The sequence below is a fragment of the Nuphar pumila genome, chromosome 12 (genome assembly GCF_984573655.1).
Source record: "Nuphar pumila chromosome 12, dmNupPumi1.hap1.1, whole genome shotgun sequence".
Taxonomy (NCBI): domain Eukaryota; kingdom Viridiplantae; phylum Streptophyta; class Magnoliopsida; order Nymphaeales; family Nymphaeaceae; genus Nuphar; species Nuphar pumila.
In genome coordinates, this window is record NC_143260.1 from 57,222,853 (window position 1) to 57,236,209 (window position 13,357).

General features: G+C 38.8%; 1 protein-coding gene across 2 annotated transcripts in view; it reads right to left on the reverse strand.

Moving 5' to 3' along the window:
* LOC149820927 (uncharacterized) overlaps positions 1-13,357 on the reverse strand; it is a 106,927-nt gene that overhangs the window by 69,472 nt on the left and 24,098 nt on the right. For both annotated transcript variants that reach the window (XM_089983780.1, XM_089983779.1), the window contains exons 3-4: positions 11,311-11,406; positions 11,131-11,183 (exon numbers count right to left, since the gene is read on the reverse strand). In XM_089983780.1, the coding sequence (XP_089839906.1) occupies positions 11,131-11,183; positions 11,311-11,406 (149 nt within the window). The remainder of the gene's footprint in view (positions 1-11,130; positions 11,184-11,310; positions 11,407-13,357) is intronic.

Sequence of the window (13,357 nt, forward strand, 5' to 3'; positions counted from 1 at the left end):
CTGTAGGCTTGTTCGGACAGAAAGGAGCGATGTGCCCAGGTTGTTGACACTGGAAACAGACCCCCCTAAACATAGGGCAAAAGCCAGGTTGATGGCTCTTGCCGCACTTGCGACACACTGGCAGGGCCCTACCCTGTTGCCTTTGCTGCTGGAATCGATTGTGTTGTCGCCCATCATGGGTCCGTTGTTTCTTGCCACCGTGAACCCTTCCGCCTGCTGGTGGATTCTTCCTTGACGTGCCCGAAAAACCATCTCCATTGCCACCCCCTTTCTTAATTGTAGCCCTGGACTTCTCCCAATCTTTAGTCAGAATGGTAGCCGACTCAATCGCATTGGCCAAAGTAGTAGGTCGACTCGTCAGGACGCGAGTTTGCAACCCATCCTTCAATCCGTGCACATACTTCCCCGCCCTTGCCTTCTCACTCTTGAAGAGGTTCGGACAGTACCTCTCGAGGTTCCGAAACCTTGTAGTATAGTCCACTAGACTCATGGTCCCCTGAGTCAAATCGAGGAACTCTCGTTGCATCTGTTCCTCGGCATAGGAGGGAAAGTATGCATCCAGAAACTCCTCTCTGAACGTCTCCCAGGGAATCTCGTCCCAGTCAGCGAACTTCACCCTTCGCAGGGTATCCCACCACTTCTTGGCATCGCCCTTCATACGGTACGTACCAAAAGATGTCTTTTTGTCCTCTGTCCCCCTTTCCTGAAAAAGTTGGCGGATCCAACTTCAGGAACCTTTCGAAGAAAGCGCCGCCCGCATTTGGAACAACATTGACAGGTGGGTCGCGAGCTGCTGCTTGTGCAGCTGCCTGGGCAGCTTGTGCCGCTTGAGCAGCCTGTGCCGCTTACGCAGCCTGTGCCGCCTGTATAGCTTGAGCTGCTTGCACAGCCGGTGCTGTCTGTGCCGCCTGAGCCGTCATGGTTTCGGTTAGGGTGTGGATGGCTTCCATCATAAAATCTCTTTGCTCTTGCCAGTTTGCGAGGGCAGCAGTAGAGGACGAAGCACCTCTGCGAGCATACGACATCTACAAGACACGTGCATTTCACAAAATTAGACCCTCTCTGATCCTACCCCTCTTGGGTTGATCCCGAACAACTACCTCTTACATACGATTTCTAGTGTATTCTATAATGAAGCTTACTTCTACATACAATCAAGCATACTAAATGTCAATGCTTAGATAAAATTACTTAAATAATCTTACCAGTGAAGACGACTGCTTTGGAGTACGAGACACGACTTCCTGGAACTTCAGGACATGGCTCACTTTCAAAAATTAAAATTTATTGCAAAAATGATGATAAAAGTGAAAGATATTGTGGTGGCTCTGATACCAAACCTGTAACGACCCCAACCCATGCCCCTCGAAAATGCGGATTTTTTTTTTCCTAACTGTGAAAATATTCCCAGAGACCTGGGGTTTTACAGTTTCACTCACCGCTGGATAACCACACACCACAATAGAGCTTACACTTATCTTCCATACCAAAACAAGCTATTATTCATTTATTGAAATACTAATAAATATGTCTAAAGACACTTGCATAAATGAATTATTCATAGTGCAATAACGATTAAATGAACAAAAAGGGAAAACAAAAGCAGAGCCATAATGTCCCTCTGCGATTTATCCAGCGAGTGTGTGACACCCGTGACTTGCCCAGAGACCAGTTGCTTCACGGAGTTCCTGCTCCTGTGAAAAACCATAAAAAGGAGGGATGAGAAATCCGAAGGATTCTGTGTACAGATCCCTCTAATGAAAATAAATGAGCATAAAGAACACAAGTACAATTTTATGCAATTCTCTTTAAGGAAAAACAATTATTACCTCTACTCAATTCCACTTAAGCATTCATGCAACATCTTTTAAGTATGCAAAAACTTTAATCAATAACAGGTATTCACTTTGGGTAAGCAGGGTATTCCACATACATTAAAAAGTAATCATCACTCATCCAACAACATATATCAGGGAAGAGAAACAGACCATGCATGATCTAATGCATAGCAAAATTATGCATGATATATGTGTAATGTATGAACACCTTATTTTCTTTCATTTAAGTTCATGTTTCCATATGCATGCCCTATTAAATGCATACAATTTAAGTTCCTCTTTTTAATTCTCATCGCCCGTAGATACACCAAACGGGTAAAATCCCTGAGGTCAAGTTAGGTTCCCAGGGTAGCTTAGCATACAATTTTTATTTTATTACTGGGTTCTAACTTAGCCCTCGACCGAATCACCTTCGGAACATTAGACCTCTACATCTAATGTCGGGGACACAAAGGACACCCCACGCCCACAAGTGTCACTTCCTTGGTACCATAACCTCACAGCTGTGACTGACACACCACTCCTGGGTAAAGTGGTGGATTCTCCCTAAAACCGTGGCTATGAGAAGGAACCTCAATATCGGGTTCAGGAGACCAAATTTAAGCATAGAGAGTTTTTGTATCCTCACAGTCTCCCCAAGACTGGACTTCTAAGATCTCCATTCTCCAGATGGAAGATCCCAGAACATAAGTTACATTGTTCTTATTAAAGTCAATTCTTTAAGTGTGCAACACCATATGCAAAGGTAAAGTGAAAACCCACATCCTCCTTTGCGGGAACCCTTACGGGACTCCAGCCCGTGAGGACAACGAGAACAGTGTAGTAGTGTGCCCTACCAACTTGTGTGGTTTGAGTGATGCTATTAAACATATAAGAAAAACAACCAAGTCCACGGCTCTACAGGCCGTAATGATCCATTAGGCCATCAATGCATCACAACAAAAGCAAAAGTAGTGTTTTATTTATAACACTAGGCCAAAGTGTCAAAAGCATGCAACCATACACCCAATTATAAGCATGTCATTTTACACTCTCACTACGTGTACTACCTCCATCACATATAGGTATCCACCAATACATATCTCCTACGAGTATGTGCACGCGAACAAACCCCGCAAATTTCGCTTACTTATATTAAATGAGACATCAATAGTCTAGTAGAAGCATGACTATACATTTTACATGTATACTCATAACATTGCTCATTTCCATCAAAATGTGCATCTATTAAAAACTCACACTCCTCCTGTCAAACCGAACAATATATCACTGAAGGAGAAAAGCAGGAATTATATATTATTATTTTTTTTTCTTTTTGTTTTAATAAACACATCCAGCCCAGCCGACCTTGTCGGCTGGGTCTGACAGCATATGCACAGGCCCGGTCTAGGCCTGTGTATGCTGTCAAGACCTAAACAACATAGAGAAAATCCCCTTTATGAAATTCTGTATTTATTATATGTATATATATATATATATATTATTTTTTATTTTTTTTGCATCCGACAACCCCTATCATATGCCCACGCACACGACCCATCCAAGTAAGAAAACCACAGTCAATGACACTCTGTTTCCTACACCCCTGTGGCTACTAGGCAATTTACCAGCCATTGGTCATTCAACAATTGACTTGACTACATGCCACAACCGATTCCAAGGAAGGACATTTCTTTAATATGTCTTACAGCTCTTCCACAGGAAGCAATCAAACTTAGGCAGGTGTTTCCTTGTGTAGCAACTTGTTTTCCACAACTATCACATTTGCAAAGAATTTCATAGAGTCTGATTTTTTTATCCCAACCCCGACCACTAAACAGGTAAATCTTTCTTTCACCTAATGGACATCTCACATGCCCTTTACAAGTAAAACAAAAGTGTTCAGTGTTCCTACTTACAGGGATTAACGTAGCATGTTATATTTTAACTAGATCGGTGGAATGTAATATACAGGTTATATGGTTCAATGTAACAGTTCAAAAAAATGAGTAGTATAAACTTCCAGACCTAACGAGCAACAATAAGAGTGAACATTAGCATACCAATCAGCTTACAAGCACATACTAATCATAAGTCACTATTATCCACCTCTTCACCGATAGGTGTTGAAACACATAACTACAACCTACTTGAAGCAACCAAACATGCAAGACCAAAAATTTATCGAGTAATTCATATTATGCATACAAGGTCCAGCCCACTCCAATGGGAAGGGCAGAGGATAAAAATTTAGGATTCTAAAAAAAAATCAATATACGTAAAAACCCTTTCACGATAATCAGGAAACACACCGAACCAAGGTTCTGCCCAGCCGTAGTCCATTCATGGGGGTTGTATTGCAACCATGATATCCTTGGACAATACCCCTCAACCACACAATAGGACCCTACCCCATAAACTGTCAAATCCCCCCTTTTTTTTTTCTAGCCGACCCAGTCGGCTGGGGTTTTCCAACAAGCCCAGTCAGGCGCAGTCGACTGGGATTTCAATTAGACCCAGTCGACTGGGATATCCATCAAGCCCAGTCGATCCTAGTTGGCTGGGTTTGTAGTTTTCCCAACCCAGGGAAAATCCCTTAAAAACAAAACACACAAAATCGAACCTGAATTCGATTTCTCACCCATTTTCACAAGAGGGAAGTCGTACCTATTACGGTGGTTTTCCGGTGGCCGAAGACGTCCGTCGCATAGGGGTGCAGGCTGGTGACGTTCGTCCTAACCTTCGTGAAAGGAGATGCTCGAGGGGGGGGGTCCTTGATGCCTGCGGATGGTCGGAGATTCGCCGATAATGGGGCTCCTTCCTCCGGCGTGCGCACACCGAGAGAGAGAGAGAGAGAGAGAGAGAGAGAGAGAGAGAGAGAGAGAGAGAGAGAGAGAGAGATTTTTGGGGAAACAAAAAGAGCGAGAGGGGGAAACCAACTCAAGAACCCCCTGCTTTTGAAAGGGATAGCCCGACAAAGTCGGGGCCGAACCTCCCGCCGGCGGTTGCGCTTCAAGGCCTCCTCCCCTTTTTCCCCCATGCGATGCCGTTAGGGTTCTCTCTCAGAACCCTAACCCCTGTATCCCTCTTTTGCTCCCGACTTATCGGGTTGCCCCTTCTACTTTTTTTTTTTTTTTTAAACTCGATACACAGGGCGCGGCTCGGGTCCGGACCCGAGACCCGCAACCCGCCCCCAAATGATATGGATCCACAAGTTGGATCCAAATGAATCCAACTGTGGATCCTCGGATTAACTTTATAATTAAAATTTTTATTTTATTATTTTTATTATTATTAACTTGTGGTTGATATCATTTATACCTAATTACCCCTTTATGGGTCCTAGATCCGAAATGTGGATCTAGGCCCAATTTGCATTTTTTTGAAATATTTTGTAATATAAACAAAATTTATTAGCAAAATTTTTCGGTTTTTACAAATTTACTTTCGAGGTAAGAATAAAAAGTAATATAACCTACTTTTGAGACAAACATACAAAAACCATCTATAATGTGAAAAATGTCACTATAAGGCTGACAGTTGATTAGAATAGGCTCATTAGATATCATATGACATGAGGTCATATGTCTATTAACCAACTAGAAGAACAACCTGAGATCTTGGTTGTCAAATGCGGCGCCTAAGCGGTCTGTGCATGCCCCACCGCCTAAGCGATGAAGTTTGGGCAGTAGGGCCCTAACTTTTCGCTTAGGCACCGCCTAGGCTAGGCGGTTTATAGTCATTGACCAAGTGTCAACGACAACGACTATAAAAGGGGGGCCCATTTTCCTTTTCTTTTCGCATTCGACTCTCTTAGGGCACGACAACGACGACAAAGAAGTTAAAAAAAAAGGTACGCTCTCTCTCTCGCTCGGTCTCTCAACCTCTCTCTCTCTCTCTCTCTCTCTCTCTCTCTCTCTCTCTCTCGCTCGCTCTTTCTCTGTCACTCGCTCGGTCTCTCCCTCTCTTACTCGCCTCTCTCTCGCTCGGTCTCTCTCTTTCTCATCGCATTTCATGGAACGTAAATTCGGCATTCACATAGTTTGTTCTTTGAAATTCTTTTGCGAGTACAATTCTAGTGAAATTTTTCTGTAATGTTCCACTTATTGCACTTGGGTTTTCTATTCAATAAGGTTATATGCTTGTTTTTTTATTAATTTACTTTTTCTGGCTATTTAAGTGATTTTGCAGCTATGACTTATAGTTTGTAGCACATGGGAAATTGGCGTGGTTTGCTGTAATTTTAACTTTGAAATTTGAAATGATTTTTATTCCAAGTTTACTGTTTTTTAGATGTGTCTTTGTTTTCACAAAAGATTTGTGTTTCTGCAGTACCCTAGAATGGATTGATTTAGCATGAATCCATAAGTGAGAGCATTTATAATTCCCAGGTTGTGATTTTCTACTTCTTCCAATTTCATTCAGTTATATTTGATTGAGTGTGTATCCACACTCGACAGAAGTTTGGTGTCTCAAGCTGTTCTTTGACTTTCGTATGGCTCGGTACGTAGTACCCTAAACTTTATATTGTTCAATGACATATTTTGTTCTACTATCGCTTATTGTTGATTAATTTTATGTTTTATACATGTTTGTTATTAATTTTAGTAGTTTGTTTATAAATTTGTATGTTTTGTTTTGTTTTTTTTATTTGGGGTACTGCCTAGGAATCACCTAAGGCTTTTAAGGGCTCACCGCTTAGAGCCTATGACAACTAAGACTGAGATACCTGAGAAAGCAGTACCAGAGGAAGAGACAGGAGTAGCAGAAGGAGATGCTACGACTTATTGGGCAAGAAGTTGTAATTGTTGAATTTGTTGTTGCATGTTTTCCAACAACTGAAGTTGACCACCACTTAACAATTCTGAAACTCTTGCAGCTGATAGACCAATGGATTGAGTGTCAATATCAGAGTGATCATCCTTGGGCTTTATGCCCTCACTATCTGAAGATGTTACGTAGACTTCACCTTTTTTTCTTGAGAATTGGACAATAATTTTTCATATGACCAAAATTCTTATAGTAATGATATTGAATAGAGCTCAGGTCACATCTCCCTGCAAAACTTAAATCACTTATTTCCATAGCTCTTTCACTACCTCTGCTATCAAATCTGCCACCCAGTTGCCGAGAAACTGTCATGACATTATCATCGGATGAATAGGTTTCAAGAGACTTCATCTTGGTCGCTTCTGCAATCAACTCTGTTAAGACCCTAGTGATTGAGGGTAAGTGAGAATGATGCAGAATGACACTCTTTGTTCCATCAAACATTGGTTTGAGCGCCATAATAAACTCAATAACCTTATCAATTTTCTTATACTAGTCAAGAAGCTCCATATAAGTTTGACATGAAGTACACTTCTCACGCTTTACACATTTTTCAAATTTTGTATGGCCCTCCATAAGTGGAAGAGCATCCCAAGTTCTTTGCATATCCAAATAAAATTCTTCAATCGACTTATTTTCTTAGCGCATACTCCTCAATTCTTGAGTAAGATGATAGTGTTTTGCCCAATTCTTTTGCTTGTAGACATGTATGAGGTACGCTCAAGCTTCTTTGGCCTCTTGAAACTTGGAGAGATTCATAGTTATTCTCTTCTCTACCGAACCTAGAATCCAAGTCTTGACCGCATTATTTGCAACTTATTTTTCTATTGCTTTGTCAAAATCAGCACCAGTGGGCTTGGGTTTCACCCTTGAGCCATCCAAGTACCCTCAAAACCATGGTTGCCAGTTGAGGAAGCGGGAGCGGGAAGCGGGAGCGGGAAGCGAGGCACTTTCAAAATTTTAGGAAGCGGGGAAGCGTGGGACCACTTAGGAGCGATTCGGGAAGTGTCTCGGAAGCGACCTAGGAAGCGTCTCGGAAGCGAGGGGGAAGCGAAAAAAATAAAAATAAAAAATAAAAAATACAAAAAAATTGAAAAAAACAGGAGAAGCGAGGGGGAAGCGTGGGGGAAGCGAGGGGGAAGCGTGGGGGAAGCGTGATGGGAAGCGCACTTCCCATTAAAGGGAAGTGCGTCCCCCATTAAAGGGAAACGCGTCCCCCATTAAAGGGAAACGCGCTTCCCAAAAAAGGGGGACGCTTCCCCCCACGCTTCGGAAGCGCGACGTTTCGCGCTTCCGAAGCGCGCTTCGGGGAAGCGCGCTTCCCCTTTTAGCTAGGCGCTTCCGGTAACTCTGCTCGAAACCCTTTCTCTACTATTAAAAATGTCATAAAATAAGCCCAATATACACAATTTCCAGCTTCATTGGGATATCTGAAACCCCTCCTCCATATCTCACAACCCCAACTACAATATAAAGTCCATGCACAAACAAGCAACTACAGCAAAACCAAGTCTAATGTGACAGGAGCCTCAACATGAAACACCACAGCCAAAAGGAAATCACCAAGTAATCGGCAAACAAAGCATCCAAGAGTCACCACATAGCAGGGTCAAGTAGCACGATTCTTGAACTAATACAAGCACAATAATATATGCAGCAAAATCAGAGCACCCACAGCCCAAAACTCAATTTCTCTAGTGTCGAACAGATTACCGCTAGAAGGAAACCACCACCAATGATGTCAAAAGATTCAAAACTCAATGAAAACCACAAAATATGCACCCAAACTATCAGTAACTCCATACACCAAAATCAACTTGAACCCAAACATTTAAGGCACTAAACTTCCACCGAAACTTCCACCGATATGATCAGAATAAGCTGATATAACAAATCTGGACACTGTTCACCCCCAAATCCAGAAAATACGAAAAAAATCACAGAAATTCCAAATCTCAACCGATCTCCATGTTTTTTGGTTTGTATGGCTTCTAAAATCATGCTCTAGCAAATGCATACCTCAAACTGATAAAATCACACAGACATGACTTTAGAGGCACACAAACCAAGACAATATTGTAGCAGAACAGGAACGAAACTTCTCTCCTCCCAAATGCACCCTCACACAGCCCTCTCGCTCCTCTTGATTATGGCTCTTATACCATATAAAACTTAGAGAAGAGAACACAAGAGAGATGAGAAGAGAAGACGTCTTGGAGAGATTTCATTAACTTGAGAAAATGAGAGTCCCTTCTTTTATATAAGTGACGACTCGCTCAATGCTACAAACTAAAAGGGAAACAAAAGAAATATAAGACTAAACTGCCCCTTAACAATAAGGTAATGTACAAAAGAATGTTTAATACCAAGGGGTAGTACAAAACTGGTAAAACACCTATATTACATGTCTCAACACATCATATCTCTAGCTACGGCCAGAAATATCACTAGAAAGTACAAGCAATAGCATGCATTTCCTATGCTTCCTAGTCATGTAATAATTAAAAAAGAAATGCAGGGAGAGTTTCCATAATATTGGTAGAACTCACTCCCTTATTTTGTGGCTAAAATGATAAAAAAAAAGAAATGCAAGGAGAGTTTACATAATATTAGGCAAAATTCACTCCCTTATTTTTCCAATGACAGTGGTTGTGGTGTGATTTGTGATAGTGGCAATGGTGGTACATCATTCAGAACTCTGACAACGTCACCTTATGTAAGTGGGGTTGGTGGACAGTGGTATTGAAGAACAAGATTATGGTGACAATGTCATAGAAAAAGGGATGCATGATAATGTGGTGGTGGCTGAGGGGAGGGAGAAATGATAAATAAAAAATCTATTTATATAATTATAAACATGAAAACCTTTTTCATCATCCAAACACAACTCTTTATTATATACTAAAATGAGGTGTTGAAAAAACAAATTTCAATAAGTTTGTTTTAAAAAATAAAACTAATTTTTCAAAGATGTCATTCAAATGGGGACTAAATCATCCCATAACAAAATGAGCATAACTTAAACATTAGGAGCATTCCTGGAATTAGAAAAATAGATAAGGAATTGTTTGAAAATATATGATACATTGCATGGCAGAAGAAAATTGTGGGACCTTAGTGTCGGGAAAACAGCATGGTCATGCAACAATTTCCACTCAGTGCTTCAATCATAATAATGTAAACTCTTGAAACACTATAATCCAAGACATGAAGTAGCTAATCACTTGCAAATTTAGAAAGTAGTCATTGCAGCTAAAATTTTTGTAATATACTCAAATAGGTTATGTGATCAAATATTAAAAAGCCAGAGAATGACTGTCCTGTTCACAGTGGGTAGTCGTCTGATGATGCACCAAGTTGGCATTAAATGACTCACTCCACATAGAATTGCACATTCTACTTGAGAGAATTATGTATAGTGCACCTTATTTGTATGTTTAGTGCCTTCTACACACCACCATATCTTGCCATATGAAACAAGGGAAAATCTTTGTTGAAATCATTTTCAGGGAGATGATTTTCAAACTCACGATTCTGAAAATTATCTCTATGAAGCCAACTAATATTATGTAATAAGAGAGCCACAAAAGGCAAGAAACTTTGGGGAGTTGTTTGGCATGGTGTGACGCTTGATGCTGAATATACCTATATTTGAGATATTGGAAAAGCAGCTTTTCCTGACATTTGAAAAAATATCAGCATTTTTAGAATATCATGATCACAATAACATGATACAAATCACAGAAAATATAAAAATATGGACAACTCCTTGTGAATATCCTGATTTCGTTTTTCAAGAGATGAATTTAAGAAATGTTTCTTTTTTACTACTATATATCATCTTATTGTTTTTTGAGAAAAAAAAAAGTAACAGAAAGTTTCCTTGATTTTCTTTATCTCAGCGAAATGAGCCAAGTAGGTGGGCAAAAGCATTTGTGCAGAATGCTGCAAATGCACTCCCAACAAAAGACATGCAATTCCTTTGAGCCAGTAAAAAAGAAAAGACGTACAAGTGATTCCAAACATGCATTTATAACATAAACTTTGAAGAGGATACAAAGTACGGTTTCTTCCCTATAGGTGACATCTGGTTAAAAAAGAAACAGAGATTTGCAAACATGACAAACTTGAATGATTGAAAAAACAAACAAGGAAAGAAGAAAAGGTAAGTAATTAGATGAGAAGAACTTTTGTTTGATAGACAAATGAGAAGAATTTATACTTCATGAATGCTTCACAAACTTGATTAATAATATTAGTAGAAGATCAAAATATAGGACATTACATATCTGCCTTAATGTTCACAATGTCATCCCTAGCCAAGACACCCTTAGGACTCTTATCAATCATGAAGTTGAACAATGCAATATAATAAAGTATTCACAATTCACGTGTACATACTGACATAATTATGTAGATGGTTAATCAGTTTCTTGGCAAAGGGCAAACACTTTCCCATCCAATACCAAAGTAATACTTTTACCTATTAGGGATACCATCAAGAGCACGCCAATGAATTTTTTGGTTGGGAATTGGCTGCAAAATAACCAGCATGACAGCTTTCAGAAACAAGACAAATTGTTAGGGTAACAAATTCTTGCCTTGGGTAAATATAGTTCAGTTCAAGAAGTTACATGAAGGAAAATGTTCATGATTGTTTCACCTGTAAATTACGAGCAAGCCATGAGAATGTGTAATCACGGCCAAAAAAATTGTACGATAAAGTCCATTTTGATAATTCAGGTTTATCTTTTAAGACCTGCTCAACATAAAATATCATGTTTCCATGAGGCAAATTCCATGGCAAAATTACATAATTGAGTGAAAAATTGGTGCATAAAAAAAGAAAATTTGCAGCAGCATGAGGTCTACAATGAAAAGAAAAAAAATACTCTGTATAGACATCTCGAACTTTTTTTCTTTAAAACCTTTTCTTAAAATTTATGCCTCAACTTTTGAACAATTTGCATGGCATGAAGTTAGACACATGAAGTAGATTTTGTGATATATATATATATATATATATATATATATATATATATATATATATATATATATATATTGTCATGAAATGGCATGGAACCTAAGACACAATCAAATGAAAAATAAAAAGGGACTAAAGCGTAAACATAATACATTTGGCCAAGAGTAAATGGTGACATATTCATACATGTACAAGAACACCATAAATAAAATAAATAATAATTTTATTAATGATAGAAATTATAAAAAATTACAAAGTAATCTCACTACAACACTCAAGCACACAGCTTAGCACTCATCCTCTCTCAAGAAGCACAATGAGGCATAAGACTCATATATATACACAAACAGCCACATACTAGCCATTAGGATATTCTAACGGCTAGTTTGACCCAACAGCTAGTTGGACCAGCTTACAATAATAAAAACAAAAAAAAATACAGAAAAATAAAAAAAGTAGAAAAATAACCCTAATCTATCTTATAAGTATACAATAAGTATACTTATCCTAACTAAATAGGTATACCTAGTGCATACCTTGACTAAGAGCAAAATACACGCAATAGGTATACATTTAGTATACCTAGAATACTGAACAGAAAGAAAAACAATAAATATAATACACAATACTCATAAGTATACAAGAGTATACTTAGGTATAAACAAGACAAGTACATATTTCCTAACATATATATAAGTCCGGTTTTCCCTTTTTTTTGTAATTGACTAAGTTGGCATGCATTATTATGATATTCCATTTCTAATACAATATCCATATCATACTATCTTACTTTAAAATAATGCACCAACAAAATTGCCCCAAATTAGTACCTTTTAGTTGTAATGCCATGTCATGAAGAGATGTTACTTATCTATGTGTACTTCTGTTGACACAACATGATATTATCATAAAACATGTCTAGGACATTAATGCTTTTCTCCTGGACTTTATTTTTTTTTTCTTCAAATTCCAGTGTTAATCCAAATTTAATCCTTCTCCATTCCAAAAATGTACAAATAATAGTGAAGTACTAGCACAAGATAATGTAAAAAAAAATGATAGAAAGTTTGTTTAGGTTGAGTTCTCAAGAAGTTGGTGAAGTGGTTGAACAAACTAGTTCTAGAAGTCAGAAATACTGAGACTCTGGATTTTAATGCCCTTTTGCTTGTCCCAGTTTGGCTATACACAGTTGTTCTATTCTATGCAATTTAGCATTATCTTGAATATATCTTTCCATTCCAATATCAAACTGATGCTTTTCAAGCTTCACAGAAATCTAGTGGCTGGAACACATATTTGTATGTTTGATTTTTCATAGTTTGAGAGAAAAAAAAGTTTCTTTTTGATGTTTAAGTTTATAGAATATGGCTGTGTAAGAGTTTCCCAAACAGCTTAGCACTTGGCTATGAAGTTGGAGTCTTAGAAACATAGACTCATTCATATTGGAATATAAAGTAAATAAAGGATCTAAATAGTTAAACATATCAACATTGCCAAATTCCTACTTTTGTAACAGCATAACAGTTAACTGTTTAGGTATTTTAGGTATTTTAGGTATTTCTAGGGCTAATAGCTAAAGGGCATTTAAGACTTTGTGATAAGTCATTGGGACCTCCCCCAACAACTCTATTTCTAGCTGTTGGTGAGGGTCCCAAGGCTCCAACAACTATATTTCTATGTGTTAGGGAGGGTCCCAAGGCTCTCTCTCATGCTCTCTCTCATGTCT